The sequence below is a fragment of the Tupaia chinensis genome, unplaced genomic scaffold (genome assembly GCF_000334495.1).
Source record: "Tupaia chinensis unplaced genomic scaffold, TupChi_1.0 Scaffold000046_3, whole genome shotgun sequence".
NCBI lineage: Eukaryota > Metazoa > Chordata > Mammalia > Scandentia > Tupaiidae > Tupaia > Tupaia belangeri.
In genome coordinates, this window is record NW_006159504.1 from 5,135,773 (window position 1) to 5,147,143 (window position 11,371).

The 11,371-nt window shown below is 36.3% G+C and overlaps 1 protein-coding gene across 1 annotated transcript in view; it reads right to left on the reverse strand.

Moving 5' to 3' along the window:
* LOC102475839 (lipoxygenase homology domain-containing protein 1-like) overlaps positions 1-11,371 on the reverse strand; it is a 66,710-nt gene that overhangs the window by 34,951 nt on the left and 20,388 nt on the right. The window contains exons 2-3 of the mRNA XM_027773873.1: positions 10,217-10,341; positions 5,901-6,064 (exon numbers count right to left, since the gene is read on the reverse strand). Coding sequence (XP_027629674.1) covers positions 5,901-6,064; positions 10,217-10,341 — 289 coding nt within the window. The remainder of the gene's footprint in view (positions 1-5,900; positions 6,065-10,216; positions 10,342-11,371) is intronic.

The following is an 11,371-nucleotide window of genomic DNA, read 5'->3' on the forward strand; positions in this document are numbered from 1 at the left end:
GGCATTTCTATATACAAACAACAAGCAGACAGAGACAGAACTGAAAAAAGTAATCCCATTTACCATAGTCACAAAAAGTATAAGATATCTAGGAATAAAACTAATCAAGGAAGTCAGACCTCTATAAAGAAAACTATGAAAATCTAAAAAAAAAAACGAAATAAGAAAATGACCCAAAAAAGTGGAAGGGCACCCCACGTTCCTGGATTGGGAGAATTAATATAATCAAAATGGCAATCTTACCTAAATTAATCTATATCTTTAATGCAATTCCTATAAAATTACAAGAGACATTCTTCACAGATCTAGGAAAGACAATCATAGAATTTGTCTGGAATCATAAAAGACCCTGTATTGCCAAAGTAATCCTACATAAAAAGAGTGGACTGGGTGGCATCTCACTTCCTGACCCCAAAATATATGACAAAGCTGTGATAGTCAAAATATCATGGTATTGGAATAAAAACAAATATGAGGACCAATGGAACAGAGTAGAGACAGCAGAAATAAACTCCAAAACGTACGGCCAACTCATCTTTGACAAAGGGTACCAGTCAATCCAGTGAGAAAAAGAAAACCTCTTTAGCAAGTGGTGCTGGAAAAACTGGCTATCCACCTGTAGAAAGGTGAATTTGAACCCCTATCTGTCACCTTTAACAACAACAACAAAATCAGAGTAGATCAAAGATCTAAACCTAAGACCGCAACTATAAAACTACTGGTAGAAAACACTGGGGAAACTCTGGGAGACATTGGGGTAGACAAAGACTTCTTAAGCAAGACCCCCCCAAACACAGGCAATAATCCCCAAAATAGACAGGTAGGATCACATCAGATTAAGAAGTTTCTAAACAGCAAAGAACACATTAACCCTACTTTAAACCAGCAAACTACTAAAGAAAAAAATTTAAGGAAAGATTCCCATGGGGCCAGCAGGTGGTGCAGTGATTAAGGTGCTGGATTGCCAGATGGCCAACTGTGGTTTGAATCCCAGATCCAGTGGTTTAAGACTCAAGCCAGACATGTGTGCATATGTGCCCAAAATCCCAAGAGAAAAATGGAGGAGATGGGATTGCAGCATGGCCATCTCCCATGGGGTGATTTCTTACTTTTGATTTCAATGTTTCCCTCTGTTTCTCTCTGGTGAGTACATGTGCCCTATGGCAAAAACCTTAAAAGAAAAAGAAAGCATTCTCGTTTTTTCATAGCTACAAAAAAATAAGGTAACATACCTAGCAGCAAACTTAATCAAAGAGGCAAATTAACTATACAATCAATACTGTAAAATACTAATGAAAGAAATGAGAAAAGCCACAAAAAATGGGAAGACATCCCATGGATTAAAGGAATCCATATTGTTAAAATATCAATCCTACCCAAAGTGAGCTACCAATTTAATGCACTCTCTATCAAAATAATAATAGCATGACAATTGCACAGTGCAGCAGTTAAGCATCATGTATAGGGAACCAGGGTCCCAAATGGCCAACCTCAGTACAAGTGGTAGCCCTGGTGGCTTGAAAAACACACCAGGTATTTGTATGTGCAGGACCAAAATCCTGATAGGATAGAAAACAGAGGGAAAAGGACTGTGGCATGACTATGCACCATTAATGTTCTCTCTCTCTCTCTCTCTCTCTCTCTCTCTCTCTCTCTCTCATCCTTGTCATCACAATGTCATTTTTCATGGAAACAGAAAAGCAATCATAAAATTAGAATCACAAAGACTCTGAGTAGCCAAAGCAATCCTGTACAAAAAGAACAAAGTTGGAAGTATCATATAACCTGACTTCGTGTACATGCATGCCCAAGATCCCTAGAGGAGAATGGAGGAGATGGGACTGTGGCATGGCCATCCCCCCATGGGGGTGATTTCTCACTTTCTGTCTCTCTGTTTCTCTCTGTTTTTCTGTTGAGCACATGCACCCTGTAGCAAAAACCTCTCCAAAAAAAATTAAATCAAAATAGATGAAAGATTTAAGACCCAAAGCCATAAAAGTACTAGAAGGAAACATGGAAGAAATGCATTAGAACATTGGTTTAAGAATCATTTTTTTAAATAAGACCTTGAAAGCACAGTGGACAACAAAAACTAACAAATGAAATTATATAAAAATACAAATTTCTGCACAGCAAAGAAACAACTAAGAGAGTAAAGAGAAAACCTACAGAATGAGAGAAAATATTCACAAATTATACATCCACCAAGGAATTAATAACCAGAATATATAAGAAACTCAAATAGCTCACTAGCAAAACAGTCAAATAACCTGATTTTAAAATTAGCAATTGATGGAGAACACTCCTCCATGGTTCCTGAGAACTAGTGGTTTCAGGGGGAAAAGGAGACATGAAGATTTTCTACTGATAATTCAGCCTCCAGCCCACTAACTCAAGTGGTAGGGAGCCCCTCTAGCCTTCTCTCTGTCTCTGTCTCTCTCTGCTTCTGTCTCTGTCTCTCAGTTTTTTATAATTTTTCCTTTTTAAGATTGTTTAAGGTAAAGTATTCTCTTGGCTTTCGGCCCCTCTTTATCTTGCTAATAATCCCCTATTGTAATTTTTATTTTTAAAAAAAGTTTTTTTCTTGTTTTTTTCCTTCTTTTTCTCTCTTTTTCTGTTTCTTTGTTTTGTTGTTTGTTTTGTTTTTCTTTTTTATTCTTTCTCTCTCTGTTTCCTTTTTTTTAATTTTATCTCATCACTCTGTCCCTCAATCTCCATTCTCTGTGTTTCTAGATGGATCTAAGGGAACCATAGCCAAACATCCAAATACTATTAGAGTTAACATATTCCTCAATATCCACTGAATCTGCTGAACAAAGGGATAAAAAATTGGAACAGCAAAGTGATTCCAGATCACCTCCTTCTTCACACTCCTGAACTTCAGCTTGAATTGAACTTCAAAAATTAGGAAGAAACACACTATCCATCAGATGACTAGAAATCATTGCAGGGCCACAAGAAATGTGGGAAAGCAAGAAAATACCTTTCCTCCAAGAGAAAAGAATAACTCCTCTTCATCCACAGATAGTTTGATGGAAATCAAGGGAATGTCTGATAAAGAATTTAGACTATTCATAATTATAAAGCTAACAGAGATGGAAGAGAAGAGAGACAATGAACAGCAGAAGATGCAGGAGAAAGGAGCTGACAAGTTCCAGGTGGTGAGGAAATTCTTGCAAGATCTAAAAGAGAAATTACACACTTTAAAAAAAGAACCAAATGGACCTGTTAGAGATGAAGGCTATAATACAGGAAGTCAAAACCTCCCTTGAAAGTATTAAAAGCTGACTAGATTATACAGAAAACAGAATCTCTAATGTGGAAGAAAAAAAAATTGCTTGCCTAGAAAAATCCACCACAAAGACTGAGAAAATTGCCCCCAAAAATAAGACTAATATATGAGAAATACTAGATGCCATCAAACGTCCAAACATCTGGATAACTGGTATCCCAGAAGGTAAAGAGACTCATGAGGGTACTGATAATCTATCCCATGAAATCCTGGAAGAAAACTTTCCAAACTTAGAGAGGCACTCAAAGATCTAGTCCCAAGAAATACAAAACACCCCAAATAGAATTAACCCAAGAAGATCTTCTCCAAGACACATTATAGCCAGATTGACCAAAAACACGAAGACAAAATACTAAGACTGACAGGAGAAAACCAGCAAGTTATCTACAAAGGATATCCCATCAGGGTAACAGCAGACTTCTCATCGGAAACAAAGGGAGCAAGGAAAGAATGGGAAAATATATTTGTAGTGTTAAAGGAAAAGCAGTTTCAACCAAGAATACTGTACCTGGCAAGATGATCCTTCATATGAGAAGAAATAAACAAGAACATTCTCAGATAAACAAAACCTGAAAGAATTTACCAACACCAGACCGGATCTTCAAGAAGTTCTCAAAAGAATGCTCTACCAGGAAAATTAAATACAGACACACAGAAATAAGAGTTCAAAAATTAAGAAAATGGCCAATTTAATCATAGGGACAAGTCTAGAGTTTAATCGGGAAGATCAAACCACAACAGAAGATAGATTAAGTATATGAGACTGAACTGGTAAAATAGCATTTTATGACTTTTGACTAAATCATTACTGATTTTCTTCTAGGCTTTGTTTTCCATTTTAAGGATTTTTGTCCTGTCTTGAGCTGTTGATAGGTTCATGTACCTATTTTAACAAAATCCTAACCTGTTTCCTGGCTTAAAGTTTTAAGCAAAGTTCCTTAGCATTTCTTTGATTTATTAAAGTTAAAACTGTTTTTCTTGAAATTACCAGCTGAACTTGCTATTGAAAGTAGTTAGAATATATAAGAAATTGTGTGATCAATAAAATGTAGGGGGAAAAGGAATTGAGAACTGTAGACACCAGAGATAGTGAGGGAGGAGGGTGGGAAAGGGCAGAGGGTCAGAAATAGGTGTAAAATGTATACATGTGTGTGTGTGTGTGTATAACTGTGGGGAATGGAGAACTTTTCTGTACTGTCATGGGAACTTAAATTAGTACAACCACTATGAAAAAGAATTTGAAGTTTCTCAAAAAACTAAAAATAACACTACCTTATGATTCAGTAATCCCACTACTATGTTCCCAAGGGAAAGGAGATTAGTATGTTGAAGAGATACTTGTACTCCTATGTTTATTGCAGCACTATTCACAATAGCTATTACATGGGGGCAATGTTGGTGCCTAACAACTAATGAATGGATAATGATTCAGTCATTTAGGAAAAAAAAAAAAAGGTGAAATCCTGTCATTTGACACAACAATGATAAACTTGAAGGAAATAATGTTAAGTAACTGTATTAATTACTGAAAGATGAATACCATGTGTTCTCACTTATTAGTACAATCTAAAAGTTTTTACCATACAGAAGTGGAAGGTATAACTGTGGATACCAGAAGATGGAAAAAAGAAGATGTTGGAAGGGGAGAACATAGTTACCAGATAAAAAAGTGCAAGTAGATAAAAGATGAGTTCTAGAGTACACTAGCATAGCAGAGTAATGACGGTTGGTGACAATTCAATGTACACTTCAAAATAGAAGAGTTGGTTTTGAATGTGTACAACACAAAGGAATGATAAATCTTTAAGATGTTGGGAGGGTTTACTGCCCCGATTTGATTATTATACAATATATACATGTTTGAAAAACTAACTGTACCTCATAAATTTGTAGAACTATTATATGAAAATTAGAAATTATAATAATAAAAAGTCATTAAATATTTAAGGAAAAGACATCTAATTGTGATTGTGATTTTATTTTCTGTCTCCACCTGGTTCAAACTTTCTATACATACAGTTATTCTTTCAACAGACATATTAAGCACCTGTAAAGTGCTAGGTGCTTAATCCATTTCAAATTTTGCCTTTGATTGCTAATATTTCTGGCTTTATTTTAATAACATGACACTGCTCTCCCCTGACTCATTGTTGCTACTCCTATTTCTTTCTAAATCTTTATCTCAATATATCTACCCATGATATAATAACTTGATAATTTAATAACAATAATTAATAAATTAATGAAAACTTATCTCAACTTCTTTGCCCTCCTTGTTTAACAGTTCTTTTTCCACTTTTTGAGCTTGACTTTGAGCCTCATCCATAGAGCCAGAAAGGTATAAGTCCTTCCTCCAGACAGATGCCACATAAAAACAATAAATATTGACCACCTAAAATTTCTCTATAGATCTTGTCTCAACCAATATTGCAGATTTACTTGTATTAAATCAGCCTAAGCAAAAACTGCCATGAATTACTTTTGGTTGATTTACAGAGCACATGATGTTGCAATAGGAAAGGCCCAGTTTGATAGATGGCATTCATTCCAAAGTATCTAAAAGCTGTATCACTTAAATTAACAGGTTTTATTCAGTTTTATTACTCACAGTAAAGATGTCTTCACTGCCACTCTGAAATCGAGCCCGATTAGCTCCATAAAGATATATCGGGGCTGAACTTCTAAATTCTCCATATAGCGTAATATAAATCTGTGAGCTTGTTCCTGCATTTGGCAAGTCACTGGTGATTATGGAAACTTTCCAGTTACTACCTACAGAAACACAAATAATACACAACATGATGGCAACTTACAGAAATGGAAGATTCAGAACATCAGGTCATCACCTCTGAAAAAGTGCCATAGGAAAGGAGAAGAACTCAATTTTAAAATGCTCAATAAGATTACAACAGCCCACAATGTGGCTGCAAGAATATTTCCCAGACCTTCAATAATAAGATTACAGATAGTCCTGCTGTAGTGATGCAGTGGTATTATAACACCCTGCAATACTGGAGGCCATATGGAAGACCAGGGTTCAGTTCATTTCCCAGGTTGATTTGTGTGCACTAGGGACACATGTGTATGTGTCCATAGCCCTGACTGGCTGAGAGGCCAGGAGCAAGATCATAGTGTGCAATCCTGTTGAAGGTGCTTCTCTCTCTCTCTCTCAGGAAATAAATAAACCTCAGGGGAAAAAAAAGAATCCATAAGATAGAAATTGTGCAATCCTGTTGAAGGTGCTTCTCTCTCTCTCTCTCTCTCTCTCTCTCTCTCTCATAGGAAATAAATAAACCTCAGGGGAAAAAAAAAGAATCCATAAGAAAGAAATTGTCATTTAAAGGCTCTTTCAAGTGAAAAATAATAATAAGGCTAAAGAGATATCATTATCATAATAAAGTTGGTCATGTCTGGACTCTGAGAGTCCCTATATAACTTCTTTGTAGCTCCTGATGTTTTGCAAAATATCTCTAATATTCTTAGCTCTAACATATAATATATGCATTCATAATTTTGCTTTTGAAGATTTTTAAAGTTTAGATATTTATGTCCAAAAGTGAAGAATATCTAATAATTTATACAAGAATATAAATTAAAAACAGATGAGTTAAAAAAGAATTTGGGAAGTCATCTGGTATAATTTTTTATTTATTATTCTAAATACTCCCAATTTATAAATGAAGTAACTGAGTTCACAAATATTCAGTAAATTTCATATCATCCAGAAGCAAATAAAAACAATGTTAAAAAATATATGTTTCATTGTGAATGAACTGCAATTGACTAAACATATTTGTGATATATATTTTTCTAAGACAGAGATTTTCTATAGAGCATGTGTACTCACCAGAGAGAGAGAGAGAGAAACAGAGAAACAGCTAGAAATCACTCCCCAGGGGGGATGACGACACCACAATCCCTTCTCCTCCATTCTCCCCTTGGAATTTTGGGCACTCATGCACACATGCTTGGCATGAGTTTTAACCCACTGGGTCTAGGATTCAAACCATGGTCAACCACATGGGAGTACAGTGCTTTAACCACCTCACCACCTGCTGGCCCCACAAGATATAGTTTTAAAGTAAGAAAACTAGGAAATATTCAGAACATTCTACTCACTAGATTGTGATTTCCTCTCTACTAAATTTGAATTAAAGTATTTTTGCTATTTCCATCACTCAAATAGGTAATCCAATTCTAGATTTAAATTTGACTTGCAGGAAAATAGTTGGGGGTGGGAGGAGGCATAGTGGTAAAACATGAGACTCTGCAAGGTTGATTCCCCATGAGGAAGTTCCAGGTTGACATCCCAGCGACTTTGCCCAGTTTGCTGGGCATATGTGGGTCCATTATCCAAAGCTGGCTCTGGCTGGGGTAGGCGCCAGAACCCCTTTAGCAGTGCTATCCCCTTCCCTCTCTCTCAGAAGAAATAAACTTTTTTTAAAAAAACTTATATGCTCCAATAAATGTATGTTAAATTAATACACATTTGTAATAATCTACTTTAAAACAGAAAAAGCTATTTTATTTGCCCAACACCTGCTAAAAAGCCTATTAGACTATTAAATCAACTTTAAAACGCAACTTTTAAAAATTAGTAGTGATGGTCAACAGATGAAATGGTGGTTAAGGTACTGGACTCCCACATGACCAACTGCCATTTGAGCTATGAACCCAGTGGCTTGAAAAGCAGGCTAGGCACATGTATATGCATGCCCAAAATCCCAAGAGGAGAATGGAGGAGAAAGGATTGTTGTGTGGCCATCCCTCCTGGAGGGGGTAACTTCTCACCTTCCCTCTCTCTGTCTCTCTTTATCTTTTTTTTTTCTGGTGATAGCATACATCCTATGGCAAAAAAAAGTAAAAAAAAAAAAAAATTAGTAGATGATGATAACCCATCTTTAACAACAATAGAAGCAGAAAAATTGCAATTACAAACTATGTACCAGAGAAAATTGTAACTATTTTCTGTAGAATACTTGGTATATTGTTTGAATAAAATAAAATAAAACTCTTCAGATTCTGCTCTCTTAAAAATGCAGCCAGAGTTCAGAGAAGGATCGATACTTGCTAAATGTACAAAGACTAAATCAATGGGAAAAGAAATTGCATTTTCCAACAACAAAGATGAAAAGGGATGAAACGTGTAGGAGTAGAAATGAAAACGAAAATAACAAAATGTAATGTCTACTTACTATAGGCTTTTGCACCCCTCTAAATCATTAAGTTCATTAAAACCTTAGCCTTGCAAAGGTATACTATAAAAACTGAAATACAATCCAAAGATTACAAAATAAAATTCATCTTTCAGTTTATAACTTACAGTTCAATCAATCAAAAGTCAAGTTATTAAGTCATTAATAGGTGTTCAGTGTTTAAAGAGATGTGGATGAAAAACAAAATGATGTCCACTCATGAGGAACAGACCACCATACCAAAAAGGAAAATAATGAAAACATTTTTAATTTAAGAATTTGATGAGTTGGTGTGGACTGGATAAAAACAGGTAGTGGGCTAGCAGGTTGGTAAAAGACTCAAAGTACCATAAGAGATATAACATAGGTCATTTGAAGTAGTCCCATTTCATCTAATAAATTTATAGTTAATTTTTTTCCCAGAGAACTTCAGGCCCAAATGGTTTCACTGGTGAATTTTATCAAATCTTTTTAAAAATAATGTCAATCCCACATGAACCCTTTAGAATAGTTCCCAGCTCATTATATGTGAAAATCATTACTCTGAGATGAAAACAAAACATTATTTTAAAAATCTACACAGGGATCAGTACATAGCATAATGTTTACATTGCTAAACACCCACATGGCCGACGGCAGTTCTAGTCCCATACATGGAGGCTCGAAACTCACACTAGGTATGTGTGTGTGCATGCCCAAGATCCTGAGAGGAGAATGGAAGAAAAGGGATTAAATTGCAGCATGGCCATTTTCCCTGGGAGATGATTTCTCACTTTTTGTCTCTGTTTCTGTCTCTCCAGTGAACGCACATACCCTATAGCAAAAATTTCTCTTTCCAAAGGAAAACACACACATACACACAAACGCACACACACACACACACACACACACACAAACGCACAGAGAAATAACCCCCATTAATATAAGTGCCAATATAACCAACAACATGTTATAAACAAAGTCAACCACAACCCTCAAATTTTGTTTTTTGTTTTGTTTTTTAAGAAAGGGATTTTTGCTATAGGCGAGTGCACTCACAGAAGAGACAGAGAGACAGAAAGCAAGAAATCATCTCCCAGGACAACCTTCAAGTTTATACCAAGAATGCCAAGTTTTTTAATATTTGGAAATCATTCAATGTAATTTACATACTAACAGAAATTATAATAAAGAACCTGAAATAATACTCAGCATCATTAGTCATTAGTTAAATATATGTTAAAACCACAATGATAATGAGGAGGCTGAAGTGGGAAGAGAGTGAGCTTGAAGCCAGTGTGGGCAACATAGCAAGACACTGACTATGAGAGTCAGGTGTGATGGTACTGTACTCCCAGCTACTTGAAAGGCTGAGTCAGAAAGACTACAACATCATAAGACTCCCTTCACAAACAAATGAAAAAAGACAAAAATCACAATATAGAATACTACATATAATACAATAATTAAAATGAAAAATAGTGAAAATACCAAGTTCAGCAATGACGTAGAGCAATTGCAATGCTGCTATACAACTAGAGGGAATATGACATAGTGCAGTACTTTGGAAATAGTTTGGCAACTTCTTGTAGAGTTAAACAAACTTATTTTATATCCCAGCAATCCTATTCTGCAATAGTAATTTACCCAAAGATATAAAAATATACACATAAAAGATTTATTTAGAGAGCTACAAGAAGCAACAGGGAAGCAAAGGCCACACAGTCTGAGCTGATCATCAGACACCCACCCCGCCTGAAATGGGGAAGGAGAAGTTGCTCCAACCTAAAACAATCACCACCCAGCTCCTGCAGTCCCAGAGATGGAAGGTAGGAGTTGCTGCCCAGCCTGTACTGACACTGTTCTGCACCACACCTATGAAGGAGCAACAGGGAAGCAAAGCCCTGCTCACTATGAACTGATCACTTAAGATCTCTACCCAGCCTGAGGTGGAGAGAGAGGAGGCTGTTCTAGCCTAGACAGTGCATGAACTGAACTACCATCTTACATTCTACCTATCCAGTTTAGCCTCCAGCCACATTAGAAAAAGAAAGGTTTGTGTAAACTGAAACCAAACCCCTGAAGACAGTGAGGCTTTGGAAGAATTCTTTCCACATAACACCCCCAGCAGTAAAAGGAGAGAAACTCCCCTCTGAAAATCTGAACTCAAAACACCCACTGTGAATTCCACACTGCCAACCACAGTAGAGGAGGAAAACTGGCACAGAGCTAACTCACACCATAGGGAAGTGCAGGAGCATACTGCTACAGAATCTACTCCAAAGAAGTAGGAAGAAGTGAGTATATCACCAGATTATTCAAACTCTTAGCAGTGACAGAGTCCTCCATGGGAGCTGAGATCTAGTGCTTTCAGGAAATAAGCGAAATGAAGATGTTCTGCTGAGAAGTCACCTGCATCCACTCACTGAGTGTCTAGACAGGTCCAAGTGAAATATAGCCAAGCATCTGAACACTATTTGGGTTAACATATTCCTCAATTCCCACTAAATCTGCAGCACAAAGGGAGAAAAATGAAATGGCAAAGAATTTACAGATCACCTCATCCCTGCATGCCTCTGATCACTCAGATTAAACTTTTAGAAATTAGAAAAAAACGAGTAACACATCAGATGACTAGAAATCACTGAAGAGGCATAAGAAATATGAGAAATCAAGATAATACCTCTCCCCCAAGGGAAAAGAATAACTCCTCTTCATCCACAGACAGTACAATGGAACTCGCAGAAATGTCTGATAAAGAATTTAGAATATTCATAGTGACAAATCTAATAGAGATACAAGAGAAGAGAAATAATAAACTCCAGAAAAAAAGAGCCAATGAGTTCCAGGAGGTGAGGAAGTTCTTGCGAGAACTGAAAGAGAAAATACACACCATAAAAAAAAA